A 20811-nucleotide genomic window follows, 5' to 3' on the forward strand; every position below is an offset into this window, starting at 1 on the left:
TCTTCAAAATGTGGCTGAAAGAACTAGAGAACATAAACTTTTGTTTTAAAATAGTTTTTACAAAAAAATGTTGTTACATCTTGTCAAGCAATGACGTTTAATGCCTTCACAAAGAATTTGATTAACTGCAGCAGGAACTGAAACATTATAGAATCAAAAAATTACCACACTAAGGCTGAAAGTATGAGTTTTTGTCACAATGCATGCCCAAGTAATTCAAGAAATTACAAGGGTCTCGCAAGGAGTACCAAAAAAATTAAGATGGGTTCTTCCTATTTTATTCACTTTCAGAGTCTTCATCCCCAAAACTGAAAACAGAAGCATCAGCTGCAATGGCCTTGAAATCATTAGTGGTAGATGAACCGAGCTTCGGTGTTTCAACACTTGATCCAGATTTCCCAACACCATCAGTGTAGGAGCTACTACTGCTATTTTGAGCTGGTTTTGTATCGCTAACAGACATCTGATATGTCCTCTGTGTTATACTAGAAACTTGATTATTGCTACCAGTTCCAGCTGCAGAAGCATGAACCTGGGTAGTTTTGGAAGATCCACCTTCTCCATCACTGTCAGAGAATACATCATCTTTTTCTTCTTTTTCAGTTGATCTTTCTGTCTTTGGTATGACAGCACCACCATTGTTGCTGGATGCAATTTGCTCTGCGCTTGCATCAGACCTTGTTTTTTCTTGTTCAGCGTTTGGCTTTTTTGCAAGTGTACCATCATAATCATTCATCACTATCTCCACCTGGAATGTAGGTGAAGGAAGCTTTCTCTGTAAATGTAAACAAAAATTCAAAATTAGTTAAGAATCAAAGTATAAAGAGTTTAAGCAATTAATAAAAAGTGTTAAAGTTTCAAAATTCCTGGTAAGTGTTACCTTGTCAAACCCATCAAGATCATCACTATTTATGATTATTCTGTTTTCCGTCATAGTTGTATTAAACCAACTGAAAAAACAAACACGCTATCAATTGACTTTAAGTAGTTTTACATAAAAGTATGATTGTCAATAAATACTCCCTCCATCACCAATTGTTTGCCTCCTAACCATTTTTTACTTTGTCAATTTTTTGTTGAATAGCATTGATATGAGACAAAAGCAAATGTAAAAGTTCTGGTACCCAAGATCAAAAATAGAAGAGGGGCAATTTAAGTACGGCCTCAAATAGAATATGCGACAAACAATAAAGGACAAAGGGAGTAATAATTAATGCTCGTACTCATAAACTAAGGTGATCAACAAACTTAAGAATGTCTTTCTATGATAAGATTCCAATTAGGAAAAGAATAAAAAGGAATCTTGGTTACTCGGGACTCTTCAAATGAAGGAAATGTTAAAAGCATCCATATTGGATAAATTATATGGATGTTATTGCCATTGATTCCGACAAAATTTTAACATTTCTTAAAGCCATAGAAGTCCTTCCACTGCCCATATCAAACACAAGCCAATGACCAAACCATCAATATGTTGTCCATACAATTAAAGAGACAATTATAACTTTTCATTATTAATGTACAAATTGCTTCCTCACAAATGTCAATGAGACATTAGCAACAGAAAGTCAGAAACACAAAATTCAGTATCACATATTCACATCAACTCTGAAATAGTAGAAGGGAAAAGGGTAAGGCATAACAAACCAGTAGAAATCTCCATGCCGATCTTGAAAGTGAACTTTAAAGTCACCTGCCAACTCTGTCAGACCTGGCTCTCCTGGTAAAGCAAACACTACTATCCCCTTTCTAGAAGAGTTCATCCAAAAATCTTCTGGCTGCATTCAACTAAGTGAGATTTGCAGAAATTTCTCCAACGTAGCAATAAGCAGTATTAGAAACTCACAGAAATGTCAGCAAAGAGATCCAAATAAAAATTACCAGCAGGTCCTTGGTTTTTGCATGTTTTTTTGTGGTGAATAGAATCCCTGTACATGGACATACCAACATCAGGCATACTAAAAACAAGGCATTGCAGAAAGCAAGCGGCAATCCAAACGCAGGATAAGTATTATTAAATCCAATCTTAACAAGTTAAAAGAGTCCATCTGATTTAATAGCAAAAGCCTATGAGAAGAGAGTATCTAATTAACTTTTGTCCCAAAAATGAACTATACCAACACTTCAGGATAGATTATTATCAACCCACAATTCTCCGTCAGCTAAGAATGGATTAATGTTTTACAATAGACCCTAATACTTCCCGGAAGTTTAAGACTTTTCGACACCGGGTCCTAAAACCTCTAAAATTGCTCAAAAACCGTGGATAATAGCCTTCAATTTCATTTATTTTTTTTACTTTTAGTAACCCAGAAACAAAAATAGCCGAGATGTTTACCATGGACCCTAATACTCCCCGTGAGTTTATTTGGGTGGGTAAAACCATCCAATATGCCTTTAAACGGTCAATTTACCCGTTTACAACTTCCACCGATTTCATAAACTAAAACCTCCCTCGGACATTTATGACAACATATAATGATCATATATATGATTCCAAACTACATTATATGACCACGAGATGTATCCTCTAGTATCTCAAGACTTTTCGACACTGGGTCCTAAAACCTCCAAAATTGCTCAAAAAGCGTGGATAATAGCCTTCAATTTTGGAAATATTTTACTTTTTTCAGCACGTAAACAAAAATTACCGAGATGCTTACTATGGACCCTAATACTCCCCACGAATTTATTTGGGTGGGTAAAACAATCCAATATGCCTTCAAACAGTCAATTTACCCGATTTCATAAACTTAAGCCTACCACGGACATTTATGACAACATATAATGATCATATATGCTTATAAACGACATTATATGACCTCGAGATGTATCCCCTGATAACTCAAGACTTTTTGACAACGAGTCCCGAAACCAGCAAAATTGCTCAAAAAGCGTGGATAATAACTTTCAATTTCGGAAATTTTGCCATTTTTTAGCCCGGAAACAAAAATTGCCGAGATGCATACTATGGACCCTAATACTCCCTGGCAGTATATATGGGAGGGTGAATCCATCCAATATGCCCGGTCGATTTACCCTTTTACAGCTTGCACCAATTTCATAAACTTAAGCCTATCACGGATCTTTATGGTAACATATAATGATAATATATGCTTCCAAACGACATTATATGACCCCGAGATATATCCCCTAGTATCTCAAGACTTTTCGACACCGGATCCTAAAACCTCCAAAATTGATTAAAAAGCGTAGATAATAGACTTCAATTTCGGAAATTTTTTACTTTTTTTAACCCGGAAACAAAAATTGCCGAGATGCTTACCATGGACCCTAATACTCCCCGAGAATCTATTTAGGTGAGTAAAACTATCCAATATGCCTTCAAACGGTCAATTTACCCGTTTACAACTTGCACCGATTTCATAAATTTTAAGCCTACCATGAACATTTATGACAACATATAATGATCATATATGGTTCTAAACAACATTATATGACCCCGAGATGTATTCCTTTTTATCACAAGACTTTTCGACACCATGTCCCGAAACCTCTAAAATTGCTCTTAAAGCGTGGATAATAGCCTTCAATTTCAGAAATTTTGCCATTTTTTAGCCCGGAAACAAAAATTTTCGAGTTGCATACCATGGACCCTAATACTCTTCGGGAGTTTATTTAGGTGGGTAAAACCATCTAATATGCCTTCAAACGGTCAATTTACCCGTTTACAACTTGCAACGGTTTCATAAACTAAAGCCTACCACGGACATTTAATGACAATATATAATGATCATATATGCTTCCAAACGACATTATACGACCCCGGGATGTATTCCCTAGTATTTCAAGATTTTTCGACGACGAGTCCCAAAACCACCAAAATTGCTCAAAAAACGTGGATAATAGCCTTCAATTTCGGAAATTTTGCCATTTTTTAGCCCGGAAACAAAAATTGCTGAGATGCATACCATGGACCTTAATACTTCCCCGGAGTTTATTTGGGTGGGTAAAACCATCCAATATGTCTTCAAACGGTCAATTTACCCTTTTACAACTTGCACCAATTTCATAAACTTAAGTTTATCACGGACATATATGGCAACATATAATGATCATATATGGTTCCAAACGACATTATATAACCCCGGGATGTATCCCCTAGTATCTCAAGACTTTTCGACACCGGGTCCTAAAACTTCCAAAATTTCTAAAAGAACGTGGATAATAGCATTTAATTTCGGAAATTTTTTACTTTTTTTTAGCCTGGTGCAAGGAATCAATATTAGGGGAAGGGTATGATAGTCATAACCTATTAGTAGTAGCTTGGGAAATAAGTTAGAGTTTGTTATGAAAGTTTTCTATAAACAGGCCTCATTAGGAGGAATAATCATGATGTTGAAGGCATTGTATTGTTAATAATTAGTTTGATAATACAACTTATCCCACTTAGCCATCGTTTTATATCTAATTAGCTTGCTTACTTACTGTTTTGGGAGCTAATTCCTAGCAAATTGGTATCCTGGTGGATTAAGCTATTGAAATTCTGTTTTCCCAAAAAAAAAAAAAAAAAAAAAAAAGAAAAAAGAATGGAGTTCGTCGGAGCTCCGATTTGGTCACATTTACTTGAGCAATTCTCCGAAAGGATGGAGGAATCCACGAAGAGAATTGTTGATAACCTTCAAAGAAATTTTGAGAAATATATTGATGATGTTTTTTCTCCGATTTTCTCTTCCATGAATTTGGAGTTGAAGGAAAGGGAAGAAGAGCTTGAGGATGAATAGAACCAAACAGATTTAATGGAGGAGGAGGAAGTGCCTCCTCTCCGGTGAGGGGTTGCAGTCAACCACAGTTTCCATAGGTGAGGAAATTTCTAGATTTGAGCAAAACTTTTGCTCCATCAGTAGCAGCTTATCCGGTGGCGTGATGGTGGAGAAATCAGGTGAAGGAGCTCGTGGAGGTAATGGTGGAAGCCATGGTGAGTTTGCAGGTGTATTTTGAGAGCAGTAGGTTGAGAAATAAGGCAGGTGGTTTTGTTGGTCGTTTATATGGTGGAATATTTGAGAGATTTGAGAAAGGTGGTGCCGGATGCTGTGGTTCGGGTGGTGGTCCGGGAGGCTGTGTCGAAATTTGTAGTGGTGGTGGGATGTTTGACGTCCGGTCGAAAAGCTTATATCAGGGGCCGATAACGATGGTGAGTGGTTGTAGATTTGATAATTCCGGCGATGGCAAATCCGGTGGCAGTGGTAATATCGAGTCTACTAGCCATGAACACAGTGGTCAAGGTGTCGCCGGCGAGAAACCAAGTACTGGATGTAATGGTTTCGCAAGGAAATCGCCACAGGGTGTGCGCGCTGGTGGTGGTGATTTTTTGGTGGGCCTGACAAACTTAACGGTGCAACTGGTTGCGGAGTTGAGGGTTTTGCAAGGAAACTAGAATATGGGGGAAGGCTTGGCGATTTCGGGGATGGGTTAACAGGTGGAGGTCTAAGGGAAATTATCGGCGATGTGGGTGGTGGATATTGTGGGCTTGTTGGTAGTGTTCATAGCAATTTTGAGGGAGTTGTGGCTAAAAAAATTAAGCGTGGAGGTAAGACCACCGCTCGTGGTGGCCTGGATAGGGAAGGACTCTTCGTGAGGGGCGGTTCTAGAGCAAGTGGATCCGATGATGGTCCGAGAAAGCGTGCGGTGGTGATTTTTGGAGTGGCGTGGGATTTGCAGCAGAAGACACCAGATTCAACGAAATATGGGAGAAGCCACAATGCATCCTTTGTTGACTTGGAAGGCAAGATAATTCTAGAGGAAGCTAGTAAGGGTATTTTTGTCATTAGCCAAAATACTAACTTATGGCCTGATATAGGCTTGCGAACTTAGAAGGTTAAAATGGTTGCTGGAGTGGGTAAAAGAGAGGAAATGGGCTCAGCTTTCACAAGGCCCATTACTAACACTTTCAGTTCACAAGCAATTCTCCATTACTTAGTCCTTCTGCATATATTAACAAATGTACTACCTGATGACTACTATAGGGCTTTAGAACAGTATCAATTCTCCACCGAGTTCAACACCTCATTGAAGCAGAAGCTTGGTTACGGTGGTCACGAGAAGTGGAACACAACTCTTCATTACCATGGTCGGGGATCAAGTGCCGACTACTATCCACTATCCACCTTGAGGACAAGTTGAATGTTAGGGCGGCGGGTAATGCAAGGAATCAATATTAGGGCAAGGGTATGATAGTCATAGCCTATTAGTAGTAGCTCGGGCAATAAGTTAGAGTTTGTTATGAGAGTTTTCTATAAATAGGCCTCATTAGAAGGAATAATCATCATGTTGAATATTGTTGAGAAGTCTGTTATCGAGTTGTTGGAGAGCACCTTCCTCTCGAAAGAAGGCATTGTATTGTTGAACAATTAGTTTGGTAATACAACTTATCCCTCTTAGCCATCCTTTTCTATCTAATTAGCTTGCTTACTTACTATTGTAGGAGCTAATTCCTAGCACCCGGAAACAAAATTTGCCGAGATGTTTACCATGGACCCTAATACTTCCCGGGAGTTTATTTGGGTGGGTAAAACCATCCGATATACCTTTAAAAAGTCAATTTACCCGTTTACAACATGCACCGATTTCATAAACTTAAGCCTACCACGGACATTTATGACAACATATAATGATCATATATGGTTTTAAACGACATTATATGACCCCGAGATGTATTCCTTATTATATCAAGACTTTTCGACACCGCGTCCCGAAACCTCTAAAATTGCTCAAAAACCGTGGATAATAACCTTCAATTTCGGAAATTTTTTACTTTTTTTCGCCCGGAAAAAAAATTTGCCGAGATGCATACCATGGACCCTAATACTTCCCGGGAGTTTATTTAGGTGGGTAAAACCATCTAATATGCCTTCAAATGGTCAATCTACCCTTTTACAACTTGCACCGATTTCATAAACTTAAGCCTACCACGGACATTTATGACAACATATAATGATCATATATGCTTCCAAACGACATTATATGACCCCAGGGATATATTCCTTATTATCTCAAGACTTTTCGACACCGTGTCCCGAAACCTCTAAAATTGCTCAAAAAGCGTGGATAATAGCCTTCAATTTTGGAAATTTTTTACTTTTTTTAACCTAAAAACAAAAATTGCCGGAATGCTTACCATGGATTCTAATACCCCTTGAGAGTTTATTTAGGTGGGTAAAACCATTTGATATGTCTTCAAACGGTCAATTTACCCGTTTACAACTTGCACTGATTTCATAAAGTTAAGCCCACCACAGACATTTATGATAACATATGATGATTATATATGCTTCCAAACGACATTATATGACCCAGAAATTTATTCCCTAGCATCTCAAGACCTTTTGATATCAGGTCCCGAAACCTCCAAAATTGCGCAAAAAGCTTGATAATAGCCTTCAATTTCGGAAATTTTTGCCTTTTTTAGACCGGAAACAAAAATAGTTGAGATGCTTACCATGGACCCTAATATTCCCCGGGAGTCTATTTAGGTGGGTAAAACCATCTAATATGTCTTCAAACGGTCAATTTACCCGTTTACAACTTGCATCGATTTCATAAACTTAAGTCTACCACGAACATTTATGACAACACATAATGATCATATATGCTTCCAAACGATATTATAAGACCTCGGGATGTATCCCCTAATATCTCAAGACTTTTCGACACCGGGTCCTAAAACCACCAAAATTGCTCAAAAAGATGGATAATAGCCTTCAATTTCGAAATTTTTTACTTTTTTTAGCCCAGAAACAAAAATTGCCGAGATGCTTACCATGGACCCTAATACTCCCCAGAAGTCTATTTGGGTGGGTAAAACCATCCAAAATGCCTTCAAACGGTCAATTTACCCGTTTACAACTCGCATCGTTTTCATAAACTTAAGCCTACCACGGACATTTATTACAACATACAATGATCATATATGGTTCCAAACGACATTATATGACGCCGAGTTGTATTCCTTATTATCTCAATACTTTTCGACACCGTGTCCCGAAACCTCTAAAATTGCTCAAAAACCGTGGATAAATTTTTTACTTTTTTTAGCCCGTAAACAAAAATTGCCTAGATGCATGGACCCTAATACTCCCTAGGAGTTTATTTGGGTGGGTAAAACTATCCAATATGCCTTCAAACGGTCAATTTACCCTTTTATAACTTGCACGAATTTCATAAACTTAAGCCTATCACGGACATTTATGGCAATATATACTGATCATATATGGTTCCAAACGACATAATAGGACCCCGAGATGTATCCCCTAGCATTTCAAGACTTTTCGACACCGGGTCCTAAAACATCTAAAATTGCTCAAAAAGCGTGGATAAGCCTTCAATTTCGGAAATTTTTTACTTTTTTTAGCCCGGAAACAAAAATTGTCGAGATGCTTACCATGGACCCTAATACTCCCCAAGAGTCTATTTGGGTGGGTAAAACCATCTAATATGCCTTCAAACGGTCAATTTACCCGTTTACAACTTGCAACAATTTCATAAACTAAAGCCTACCACGGATATTTATGACAACATATAATGATCATATATGCTTCCAAACAACATTATATGACCTTGGGATGTATCCCATAATATTTCAAGACTTTTCAACAATGAGTCCCGTAACCTCCAAAATTGCTCAAAAAGCGTGGATTATTGCCTTCAATTTCGAAATTTTTTTACTTTTTTTAGTCGGGAAACAAAAATTGTCGAGATGCTTACCATGGACCCTAATACCCCCGGGGGTCTATTTAGGTGGGTAAAACCATCCAATATGCTTTCAAACGGTCAATTTACCCGTTTACAACTTGCATCGATTTCATAAACTTAAGCCTACCACGGACGTTCATGACAACATATAATGATCATATATGTTTCCAAACGACATTATATGACCCCGTGGTTTATCCCTTAGTATCTCAAGACTTTTTGACACCAGGTCCCGAAATCTCCAAAATTGCTCAAAAAGCGTGAATAATAGCGTTCACTTTTGGAAATTTTTGACTTTTTTTTCATGAATTATAGCTTCCAAATTTAGTCTTTGAGGAACATCTTTAAACCTACCTAGGTTATGCATCAATTCCATCCATGGGATCACAAAGTACTTGGTTCCCAAAACAATTTCATTCAGCATTGGTCCATCCCTCGTGATCATGTCATTGCTTGCCTAATTGACTTGTCTTGGCCTTGAGTTGCATTGGCTTTCCTTTAGTGTTGCCTTGCCTTTGCCTTATGGCAAGCCAAAACCTTAATTGCCAAAAATAGTTTTTTTTTATTTTTTTTTTGGTGGTGTTGTTTTTGTTGTTGTATTTATGAGGTGTTTTGATGTGCGTCTTAACTATGCAGCAGCATCCATGCCTTGGTAGCGTAGCAACAATATTGCCCATGCCTTGGTAGAGTAGCAACAATATCGCCCATGCTTTGGCAACGTGCAATGATAGCCTCATGCCTTGGCAAAGCGCCTTAGATGAATATGTTCATGGAACCCACATCGGCTCTCTTTTATGCTAAGTTTGTTTTAGCACCCAAGGCAATATGCAACCCACGTTTAGCCAAACATAGGAGTTCTTAGGGATTAGGGTAGGAAGAGAGACGAATCGAAATGACATGAGGTTGAATCTCATTACATTTTTACAGTTAGATACACTATCTTTTGTTCAGATACGATAGTTGCAAGGCTAGTAGATACTTCAAAATTACGAATGTTTTTCATTGAATTAAACTCTATCATGGCTATAAATAATGAAAGTTGGTGGGAATTCATAATTACCGTTGTGGTCAGAGATGGTAATAGATGGCCTAATCCAGTATGGACACTTGTGAAGTCGAAATCCTCTAAGCATGCACCTGAGCCAGCATTTATATTAGCTCATAATTGATATTGTACAAGTAATAACCACTAAGATTTCCCAATATACTAAAAATGGATGTCCTAATGAGTTTTCCCCTACACCCTTTTTAGTAAATTTTTACAGCTTGACTACCCATGTGAAACCACAAAAAGACAGAATAGGAACCTTACATACTGTCAAACGAACCAACTCTTAAAAATGGTGAACAAATTTGTATGGGGCAATCTTAGTAGGATGGACGAAATATTAAATAAGATTCAGCATGGAGCCATGGACATAAATTTCAAAAGACATACCTGCGTTTGGATGGATTTTCACCTTGAAAGTCTTTTAAGATGCGCTCAAAATATTTGACGTATCTCTATAAGAAACGTAAAAGAGTTACTATGTTGAAAGATTCAAGCCATAAAACATGAAAACTTTATTAGAAGCAGTTAACTAACAATCTGACTTGGATGAACAAGACCCTTTCCATCTACACATCTTTTCTGATTGAACAAGTCAATAGATTCCTCCGCTGTTGGGCAAAACTGCAAAACCAGTAAGTATACAATTTAGAACCAAGATTTGTGTTATGCTTCCAGAAACAGCATAGCTGAATTCATACCTTCAGGTACAGAAGTAGGCAAGAAATCATTAGTCCTGTTCTCCCTAAACCAGCTTTACAGTGAACTACAACTACATTGTCAACATCTGCCTTCAACCATGTATAGGCACTTTGACAAAATAAGGAGATGAGGTGAATAGGTGGACAGTTATGATCATCAAATGGAAATGATGCAGCCTGTGGAACAGAAGACAAAATAGATGATAAGAACAACATCCATTTAGAAAAAAGTCAAACTCCATACTAAGACTGTTAGTTGTCAAAACCAAAACATAACAGAGACACAAAATCCACCAAATTGAATGTTATGATTCTGTCATAGTACATGCATGAAAAGTGGAATAAGGAGAAACTAACACTTTGTTAGGAACTGAGGATAAAAGCATTAAGAGGTTGGGGAAAAGGGAGGGGTTTTCCCACCCATTTTTAATAAACACCATCCTAATCATACTCCTCTTTCCTTCCCCTACTCCTACTCCTCTCTCCTTTCCCTCTCTTTCTCTACTATCTTGTTATCCAAACAAAGTGTAAAGGTATATGTAAGCTTGTGTGCTGTGTGCAATGTGCATGTGAAAGTTCAACATATAAGCTACTTAATCTATGCATGCATGATACAAGCATATGAAATTCACACACTAATGGGAGGAGAAAATACAGACCTTCCCCTCAAAAAGTGATGCATCGTACAACCTCTCTGAACAAAGATTATAGACTTTGTATTTGCCCTGCATGAAATCACATACACAGTTAAATGAAACATGTTTCAACAAAAAAGAAAAGGAAAAAAGAGCATGAGTGATGTAGATTTAGGCCCCTAAATATCACATTAGCCAGCCAATAAGATATAGTTAGGTTCCATCTCAAGTTTTATCTACAATCATCCGGTTATGAAAGACTCCCTCCAACCCCACACCCACACCCCCACCCCCTTCCCTTCCCTTCCCCTCCCCTCCCCCTTCCAATGAGAAATAATTCTTTTATCAAGCAAAGGAGGAAAAGAGCCACATTATGCATAGTTAATCTAAATCAGATCATAACACACACAGAGCATATTTACAACTTTAATCATTGTGACATTGTCCCTATCCTACCAGAGGCATACCCAACCAAAATAATTTGAAGATATGATACTATTTTACAGTGATGAGATTATATACCCTTATTCTTCAATCACCATTTCAAGGTATTATTCAAATTAAGACACCATTCGAGAGCTTCTTCTTTGAAAAAGAAATTTATGGCACTAAACCAAATATTCAGTTCAAATTGCGGCATATACCTGGTGGTGAGTCTCAAAAAACCTAATCACCTCTTCCATATGATTTCTGTAGATCCCCTGCATCAAACCCCTATTGTATTAAACATAATAACATTAGCCATGAAAATCATGTTAATTGGTCTTCATCTACCTCAACATATCCAAAAATTCCAGAACTGATGTCACCAGCAGGGAATCCCATAGCAATAATATTTTCCGTGATATATGTCAAATCCAAATCAAATCCTCCTTCCTAGAAACAAAAGTTGAGGACAAAGAAGAGATTAATAGTAATAATAATACAAATTCCAACCACATGACCAATATTCCATGCCATCAGCCCAACACCTTAGCATCACAAATCAGACGAAAGGCTACCTGGTACCTCCGCTTATTTTGCGAGACCATATGGCGTGCTTTGGCTTGCACAGCCTTTACAGCACTGCGAGATGAGTCAACTAACCCTTTTGTTAATGAATCAAAAACACCAGCTCGGGCAGGTGCTGTATCTGCTGGAGCATCTCCGCTGGCCACAGGATTTGATGCAGGTAATCGTAATCCAAGACCACTTGTAAATCGTGCAAAGGTCGATCTTGCACCACTTCCAGATTGTGATTCTCCCACAGTATCCCCTGAAGCCTGTGGTATTTTAAAGCTTTTGGCCCAAGAATTTATACCAGACGCAGATGATGATGCTGATGATGGAGGATTTGCAGCAGAACCAGAAGTTTGAACATCTAAAATTTTCTCCTGTGGTGGAGACGGGGAATCTGCAGCTTCCATGTTCCCTGCAAGAAAGCATGCTATCCATGTAAGCACTTTAAGTTTAAGCTCAATTTTATGGCAAATGATCTCTATAGTCAAAGATCCTAGCTGCCCAACACTGATGTGACAGATCTAACAACATGATAAATAAGTGAAAGATATTAGGTCCAAAGAGAAGTGGCTACAAAAATTCACTAATCATCAATTTGATTACAAAAAAGAAACTAATAGGCTACTCATTAAAAAGGACAAAACGAGGATGTCTAAAAAAATGAACATACATTTCCGAACTTCCAGGTAGAAGGTAGTAAGGATAACTTAGATATCAATACAGAATACATCACGGGAACATATAAGGCATACAAGTCCCTAACTGCCAACAGCTTGAAATCCAATGTTAATTACACTCATTCGTGGCAGTAATACTTAGCGTGCCTTTCTCCTCCCCTTCCATGACTTTTTATTCAAAAAGTAGTGAGAAACTAATATTGACGATTTTTTCTCCGTATAAGAATACACGATATCCTTTCTCATGAACGGAGATTGCAAAACTTGCCTTGAACTGTTAACCAATGAGCTAAATGGTCTTAAAACTTAGCAATATCCTTAAATGTGCCTCTCATAAATGCAAATATTAGTATACTATAAGTATCTTATGATCAGCTAATTGCGCAAACATTCTAAACATAAAGTTGAAAAAACCTTGCAACTTCAAGCTCAGATTTATATGTCAGGTCTAATGGCTGTGTAGGCTCTGTAATGGTAATGTTTATCATGTGCGGTGACATGGTACGAAAATTTACACAGCATCACGTCAACAATGCCCAAAACCACATTACTTGCATATCCTTCTTAAAATTGATAGTAACTTACTAGGTATTACTAACTCTTAAATGATTAAATCTAACAGATAACTAATTGAGTTGATAAGATTCTTAAGCAAAAGTCAAGTAACATAAACCATTACATAGAATTTGACCAGAAAATTTAAAATTTAGAATAAAATAAAATTATTGAAGTTCACACAAATTACTACTCCAATTCTCCAATTGAATGCCAGAATGCAGTTACCTCATGACATTATCAAATCCACAATTCTGATTCTACAAAAACATAATTTCAATCAAATATAACCACATTAAGGCGTTATAAAAAGCATTTCTTCTAACAAAGAAATATCAATCGACGCAATAAAAAAAAAAAAATAATAAATAAAAAAAAAATCGATCTAATTTCTGTCCATGATCTAGTATTTGAGCTAACTATAACTGATCCAAAAAAATCATCCACAATCCCTCCCTTTTCCGATGAAGAATCATCCATCCAATCACCAATTGCTAATCCACTTGAACAGGAGAGAGAAAATGGCATAATGTAGATAGAAGCAAATTCTGATAGCAAGTTCAAAGATCACTCACCAAAGATTTGACAGCGTTGATCAGTTGAAACTGTGAATCCGTTGAGATGATCGCAAAATTAGGGTTCAGGCAATGCTTGGAATGTGAAATGGTGGTTGGAGCGGCGACTATGACCGGAAAAGGGCGCGATTTCTTCGTCGAGAGAGAATGTGGGAAGAGAGGGGGTGAGGATTTTGAAATGATTGCGCGGACTTGTGTCGTTGTTGAGGGGATTTACCCAATTTGGCTTTTAGTATTGTCCAATTAGTTGGTTCAAGGCAATTAGGCATAAGCGCATGGGAAAATGGGCTGTTCGGTTAACAGTTAGGAACCTAGTCCTTCTGCGGTTGTTCCCAAGACTTCCGACCAATCCATATCATTGTGGAGTCACTATGCACCGCCACCATCTCGTGTTACTTAGAGTGACTCGTGCCACCAATTGTGAAAAATTGACCTAACATGGAACTATTAAGAGTACGTGAAGAATTTTTACTTCGTATTTTTAATATGTCAAGTACAATTATGAGTGGTGTCTTGCTTCCTTACCTAAAATTCGACTGAGGTACAAGTGCATAACTATAATTGAACATGCACAATATTGTGTTGGGCAAAGCCTATATTATCTCATGTTAATCAATAACAAAAAGTGTGTTAAGTTGGCTTCCCTTAAGGCCTTAATGCCAACTCTTTTTGACATTAACTTGAAATATTCTTATAAGCTTTAAACAATCTACTTATAACAAGACTAAAAGTTATTCCTTATTCAACATCCAAGAAATGCAATCAACGGTCCTCCCAGCTCAAGTTAGCAGGCTAGGCACTTTGAGAGGGGGGGAACGTAAGGGAATCCTTACCTCAAAGTGTCTCTAGTGAGGATTGAACCCTCAACCTCAAAGTTGGAATATACAACCCGTCATTTAAATTAAATTATTTCGTATCAAATTGAACTTAGGTTAAAATCCAAATCTGAAACCAAAATCGACACATAAAGTACCAAACCAAGACAAAATAAGGAAAGAATGCAAGACCTTCCAAGAGCTCAAAATTAAAATCACCTCAAGAAAAGGAAAAAAAAAAAATATAAGCAAGATGAAAATAAAAAATTAATTGATAAAAATATCGGCATCCCATTTCTTCTCCCTCTTCCTCCTGACCTCTGCAAATCATATTCTCCTCGCAATCTCCCGTCAACCCCAATCTAGATTCGCGACACTTCGGATCCCTAATGATGGAGGCTGGCGGCGGCGTTAGCGGCGGCGGTGAAACCCTAACGTCATCGGAAACACCCGCAACCGTCGCATCACGGTGGAGCTTCATGGTATCGCAGCGGTTCCAGCATTATCTGGACAAATCGACGCCTCACATGCTCTACCGTTGGATCGCATTCTTCGTCATCGCTTTGGCTTACGCTATTCGAGTTTACTTCGTTCAAGGGTTCTACATCGTCTCGTATGGGTTGGGAATTTACATTCTTAACCTTCTTATCGCTTTTCTCTCTCCTCAGGTCGACCCTGAGATCCAGGAACTCACTGATGGACCCGTTTTACCTACTCGGGGCTCCGATGAGTTTCGCCCCTTTGTTCGCCGTCTTCCTGAGTTCAAATTCTGGTCTGTTCTTTATCTCTCTCAGTCAATTATTGATTTTATTAATCAAGAGTTTATGCAATGTTTAGAATGTGATTGCACTTTAATTTGAAGCAGAAGTTTGGTAATTTTGCATTTAGGGTTGATGTAAAATGATTGTTGGTTATAGAATGCTGTGTTTGAATTTATGATAGTACTGTACAATTGATTGATCAAGTGTCTTTCTTGTTTTAGGTGGTAATTGAGATCTTGTGTATTCCGTACTAGGTTGGTTTTCAGGGTTATTTTGATATGGGTTTTGATTTAATGGGGAAGAGTGTTGATGTATAATTCTAGTTTGAAATTAAATTTCGGGTTTAGTAGAGTAATCTTGTCTAGTTTGATTAGTGTTGATGCAAGTGTGGTGATGGTTTGTAATTATAGACTTTCATTGAGTATTATGTGATTGATTGTTTGTGCTCGATTTTGGAATAGGGTATGTGTACCTAGTGGAGTGAGTATGTACTGATCATAGTTTATTAGTTTGGGATTTAATGTATGATGAATTAGGGGTATTTGCTGGAACAATAGATGCTTGAGTGGAAAAACAAAGTAGTGTTGAAGTGTGTTTCACCTCGCTAGTTGATGAATGACATGTAGCTGGAGTTGGAGTCTTGGATAAACTGGATGGAACCTAATGTGTTTCTCAGGACTGTTTGTGACAGCAACAGATCATATCTGTTCAAGGCTATGGCTAATTGTAGTAGTCTTCCCATAGAAGTGACGAAGGTGTGGGAAGGAAATTAGAGATTTTTTGGAGGGATGGTGTGTATATCAAAGATGTTGATACAGTTTTTTAAATTACTCGAAGGATTAGACATATGGTGTTTTGTTAGCTTCTTTTTTTATGTCATAGGCTCATTAATTGAGGATGATGGCTACCTTGTTCATAAGAAGCAAGGAGAAGTAATCCTGTCCAAGGAACGACTAGAGAGGAATCTCTGGAATTAAATTGGAGTGCAGGTTGGCGGCAAAGCTAAACTGTGTGGAATACAGTATGATAGAACTTATTTGTTGTAGACAAAAGGTTGGATTTGTGGTCCATAAATTCCGAGGTACCTTGGCTGCTCTTTGACTTGTCCTATAAGCTTCAGTCCAATAACTTATGTTCTTCTGACCAATTAATCATTTCAGATTTTTTTCAGTTATACTTGCCAATTTAAATAAAGAAAGAAATGATAAGGAACAAATTGGGGATCAAGGGCTTTTAGTTTAATTAGTTGTAATTATCGTTAATTTCATCAGATCTGAATTTTTCACTTACCATACCTCTTAAGGCTCCTCCCAAGGTTGAGTGGGAGGAATTGCAACTATCCTACTTTTCCATATGCAAGGGTCATATATGAAATACTCTTTTTCAAGATACTTATCTACTGTTGTGTAAACGTGATAGAGGCTTGACATAGAATTCAAATACTCTTACTCAAAGAATTTTAGTACTCCATATATTTACTTAATGACTGAATCTGCCCTTCTTATATGTGAAGGTACTCACTAACAAAAGCTTTCTGCATAGCTTTTGCCATGACATTTTCAAGTGTGTTTGACGTCCCCGTATTTTGGCCTATACTCCTCTTCTACTGGGTTGTTTTGTTCACACTCACCATGAGAAGACAAATACACCATATGATCAAATACAGATATGTCCCGTTCTCCTTTGGGAAAAAGGTATGCTAACCTGTCTCTTTATAGTTAGTCTGATATTTTGTCTTTTCATTTCTTATGGAATTCTTTATGTTTTATTTATATATGAAGTATATATTATGGAATGTCATCTTAACACTCTCTCTGTAAGTCTCAGCGTTATGATCGAAGGAAGTCTGCTGCAGAAGATAGCGCTGCACTTGTCAGGGATTGATGATTTAGGTAGGTGAAACAATCTTCTCCACCCCCCCCCCCCCCCCTCTTCTCTCTTTTAATTATTAAGTTTAATTGTAATAAAGTGGTTGTTAATACTCCCAAGGCATGAGTCGGAACATGAGTTTATTGTGTGTGTTGGTTGGAATCTTTAATGAAAGAGATGATATTATGTAATGGGTCTAATTTTCCTGCTCCTTATGTCTCCCACTTGGAATTTCGTTCTCTTATCTCAGAAAGAATATGTTTTTGCTGCTCAATGAACCTCAGGACAATGTTAGGAGTGGTAGCTACAGTTTTCTGGTGTCTGGTTCTAGCAATTGAGAGGATTCATTGTCATCCATATCACTCAAGCAGGCTCCTTTGTGCAACGATTACTGATCTGACTGAATCTAGGAGGCTGCTGATGTTATTTCTTTCCTCTTGACATTACAATTTTGTATAGAGGGAAACATCACGAGTTTCTTGTAGGCTGTATCAACAGGAATCGTGATTTTATTTCTATTCAAAAGCCTTGTAACGTTTAACGTTAGTTTGATTTATTGGAGATGAAATGACATATCTTTCATTTTCCTCCACATCACCAATTCCTGATGAGGTTGCATTTCAAATCTTTATGGATTTCATAGCTTCTTTTTGGAGCCAATAACCATTATTTCAATTGTGAAACAGTGAAAATGTACAATTATACATCACACAAATATGCTGCAGATATGTGCTTCTCAATTTATTTTTTCCATATCTTATCCTCAATGGGATGTTGAGTTTGCACTCTGAACTCTGCTGCTTTGGACTCATGCAGTGGAGAGTGGACACATGACATGCATTCTCTTAGGTTCAGCCTTTAGCTTCGATCGTTCATTATGCAAAACCTTAATCAACAATGGGTAGGCTACTGAGAGTTTTGGAGGTGTGCATATAATGCATCCAAGAAGGGACAATATTTGCCAAGTATTTGCTCAAGTAGTTGGAACATTTTTGACTTCTAATAATGGCTTGCAAATCATCAAGTAGCTATTCTAAAACACGGTAGTGAAATCAGGAATGTCTTTTCTTACATAATGTGTTTGAAAATCTTCATCAATTCACTGAGAGTATTGCTCATCAATTGACTGCTCAGAGTTTCTTAGTGGTGATAAATCTGTGACATATATGGTTGGTTTCTTAACCTTTACATGAAAATGTTGATTATATGATGCATTTGTAAAATTGTCATCATATATACGAAGTACTTTTAATCCTTAGATTAGAGTATTGGTATAATGTGACAAATATTTACTGAGAAAGGGAGTATTTACATACTGCGTACATGGTACGACATTTCGTAATAGGTGAAGATAATATTATCCAGAAAAAATACTCTCTTATTATTTTCGGTTTATGAAAAAATGGACAATTATAAGACTACAGAACCGCAGACAATCCGTATTTAAAATCCTACCAAAATCACCTGTAGTTGTACAACTCCAGGAAGAGTTTACTGCCAGAAATTCAGAAAATAGGGAGACAGGAGCCTTCTTTGTGTTCAACTGGGGGGCTCGTAATAAGCAAAGACAGAGTAGAAGGTCTGTGCTCCAGTTAGCAACAGTAAGAAAACAGCAGCGAGGAAAGAGATGACAGCCCAGGGATTGTAGAAGTACTTGTGCTTCAAGCTTGCGCGCCAAGCATTCCACCTATGATCATAATACCTATTTACCTCTTCAGACACCTTAGCGAGATAACTATCATTTATATCAAACACCACCTCTCGGCAAAGGTGGTTAAACATGTCAGCAACCTCAGCATCATTCCCTAGCCAATGCTCAAGTATCCCACAGTAATGAAGGTAATTCACATCTTGTGCTGAATCAATCAAGTTATCCATGAACACCACATAAGCTGTTATGTCATTCGTGCAATCTAGGTGGCTTTGCTCGAAGGCCACAAGGTTGAGGAACAATGACTTTGTCCCATCATGAACTAGAAGCCGAGGAATATGAAAGACTCCGTTTTTGAACTTAATGTCCCAAAAACGATCAGTCTTCCGCTTCTTGAACTTGATACCAGACTCCTTAAGGTCTGTAACACAATGGATGAGCTGAGTCCTCCGATGATCAGCCACTAGATTTCTTCGGGACCATTTTCTAAACCAATGCCTAGGAACTGCCTCGGGGCCTTTCCTGAGCAGACTCCTCCGAAACACATCAAGGCAATGCAGGCCAGCCTGGTCTGACAAAGGATGAAAAGCCACTGCGTTCGAGTGTAGAGATGATTTCAACTTGGTCATTTGCCTAGCAGTTAATGGCTCATCAATGGGTGACAATGGATCAAAGAATATGATTGCTAAATCTGCAACAACACTCTTCTGATTCTGATCACCCAATTGGAGTAAAATGAGCTTATCCAGGACAAACAGAGGAATTTGATTCTCAATCATCATCATATCTCGTCTTATGGAATACATCATCCCCCTCATTGCAAAAATAGGATCATTCCTTTCATAACCAAGATTCTCAAACCCCTCGGTATACCCCCTAAAGAACTCGAGAATGAAGCAACCATCAAGCACCAACATTTCCACAAATTCATTGCTTGTTAGACTTAACGGTCCTTCATAACAAGCTCGCACCCTGTCTTCTAACTCCTGCATTGCCTCAAGATAGAGCTTGATGCTTTGCCTCTTTCGCTTTAACATATAGTGTAAGGCCCTCCATTTGTGACGTTCCATCGATTGGAGACGATAGCTGCCTCGATGGTAAGGCCCTATGGAAACTACTTGTGGAACATAGGCTTTTTCTTTTTCTTGACCTAACCCTTGATCATCCCTCAAGAAATGTGGGATTCTATATATGCATATTTTGGTCCATGAACCAGCAACATCATCATTACTTGCTCGTTCGAGTTTCTCCTTGATCGAGATTATCCATTCAGACTCTTGTGGATTTGCTGGTGATTGCAAGATTTGCATCTCCTCTGGCCTTCTGCACTCCCCATTGACCATCACTTGAAGCGGCTCGCACGGGAGTTGCAACCTTGCCTGCTGCTGCTGTTGCTGCTCAGGTTGCTGTGATGTTTCAGCATTTTGGAGTTTTTCTCTGAGTTTCAGAGTTATCAAATACCAACTCAATAGATCTTTATTGTAAACAGCTACCATTTTCTTTATTTTTCTCCAAAGAGCCAAAGCACTACAAACTTTAAATGGAGCCCTTTATTCTTTCAGCATATAAAGGAGTTTTTAGCTCTTAAATTATTTTTGAAGTTACTTTTGCTGACTACTTTTCTTTTTTTTTTCTTTTTTTTTTCCCAGATTATCTCTAAAAAAGTTCTTATACAAAGAACTTAAGCTGATTTTTATTTTTGGAAATGGAGCTAAGATGAAAAGGAGAGATTTAAAGGGTTTTAATAGGAATATAGAATAAAGGTGTGATCTAATATACCATTTGAAGATAATGGATCCTGAAGATGAATTAC

The 20811-nt window shown here is 37.8% G+C and overlaps 3 protein-coding genes across 6 annotated transcripts; 1 reads left to right on the plus strand and 2 right to left on the minus strand.

Moving 5' to 3' along the window:
• Nucleotides 1-22: 22 nt before the first annotated feature.
• On the minus strand, nucleotides 23-12502 carry LOC145600907 (phosphatidylinositol 3,4,5-trisphosphate 3-phosphatase and protein-tyrosine-phosphatase PTEN2A-like). Its single transcript, XM_081656772.1, has 12 exons — nucleotides 12098-12502; nucleotides 11871-11972; nucleotides 11741-11797; nucleotides 11121-11186; nucleotides 10462-10638; nucleotides 10298-10384; nucleotides 10151-10215; nucleotides 9773-9849; nucleotides 1882-1928; nucleotides 1648-1778; nucleotides 881-950; nucleotides 23-775 (listed from the first exon to the last, which is right to left on the minus strand). Exons 1-12 carry the CDS (start codon nucleotides 12500-12502, stop codon nucleotides 278-280), a joined length of 1782 nt encoding a protein of 593 aa, XP_081512898.1. The 3' UTR covers nucleotides 23-277.
• Nucleotides 12503-14951: 2449 nt separating this feature from the next.
• LOC145601783 (protein RER1A-like) lies at nucleotides 14952-18013 on the plus strand. 4 transcript variants are annotated; one of them, XM_081657853.1, is made up of 4 exons: nucleotides 14952-15489; nucleotides 16992-17172; nucleotides 17300-17370; nucleotides 17598-18013. In XM_081657853.1, the coding sequence occupies exons 1-3, from the start codon at nucleotides 15107-15109 to the stop codon at nucleotides 17360-17362; spliced, it is 627 nt and encodes a 208-aa protein (XP_081513979.1). In that variant the 5' UTR covers nucleotides 14952-15106; the 3' UTR covers nucleotides 17363-17370; nucleotides 17598-18013. The 4 variants fall into 4 exon arrangements, with proteins under 4 accessions (XP_081513979.1, XP_081513980.1, XP_081513981.1 ...); XM_081657854.1 differs by having other exon boundaries at nucleotides 14953-15489; nucleotides 17632-18013; XM_081657855.1 differs by having other exon boundaries at nucleotides 14957-15489; nucleotides 17306-17370.
• A 691-nt stretch (nucleotides 18014-18704) lies between these two features.
• On the minus strand, nucleotides 18705-20494 carry LOC145602228 (UPF0481 protein At3g47200-like). Its single transcript, XM_081658404.1, has one exon. The coding sequence runs from the start codon at nucleotides 20492-20494 to the stop codon at nucleotides 18887-18889; it is 1608 nt and encodes a 535-aa protein (XP_081514530.1). The 3' UTR covers nucleotides 18705-18886.
• Nucleotides 20495-20811: the final 317 nt, after the last annotated feature.

This window comes from Chenopodium album, chromosome 21, assembly GCF_948465745.1.
Source record: "Chenopodium album chromosome 21, dcCheAlbu1.1, whole genome shotgun sequence".
Taxonomy (NCBI): domain Eukaryota; kingdom Viridiplantae; phylum Streptophyta; class Magnoliopsida; order Caryophyllales; family Amaranthaceae; genus Chenopodium; species Chenopodium album.

Bases quoted from the DNA above. Each gene is read 5' to 3' on its own strand.
- LOC145602228 (XM_081658404.1), bottom strand. From the start codon at position 20,494: ATGGTAGCTGTTTACAATAAAGATCTATTGAGTTGGTATTTGATAACT.
- LOC145600907 (XM_081656772.1), bottom strand. From the start codon at position 12,502: ATGGAAGCTGCAGATTCCCCGTCTCCACCACAGGAGAAAATTTTAGAT. The intron at 1,779-1,881 runs GTAATTTTTATT...AGTTGAATGCAG, and splicing joins CAAAAACCAAGGACCTGCTG to CCAGAAGATTTTTGGATGAA. The intron at 776-880 runs GTAACACTTACC...TTACATTTACAG, and splicing joins ATCTTGATGGGTTTGACAAG to AGAAAGCTTCCTTCACCTAC.
- LOC145601783 (XM_081657853.1), top strand. From the start codon at position 15,107: ATGATGGAGGCTGGCGGCGGCGTTAGCGGCGGCGGTGAAACCCTAACG. The intron at 15,490-16,991 runs GTCTGTTCTTTA...TTATATGTGAAG, and splicing joins CTTCCTGAGTTCAAATTCTG to GTACTCACTAACAAAAGCTT. The intron at 17,173-17,299 runs GTATGCTAACCT...TCTCTCTGTAAG, and splicing joins CGTTCTCCTTTGGGAAAAAG to TCTCAGCGTTATGATCGAAG.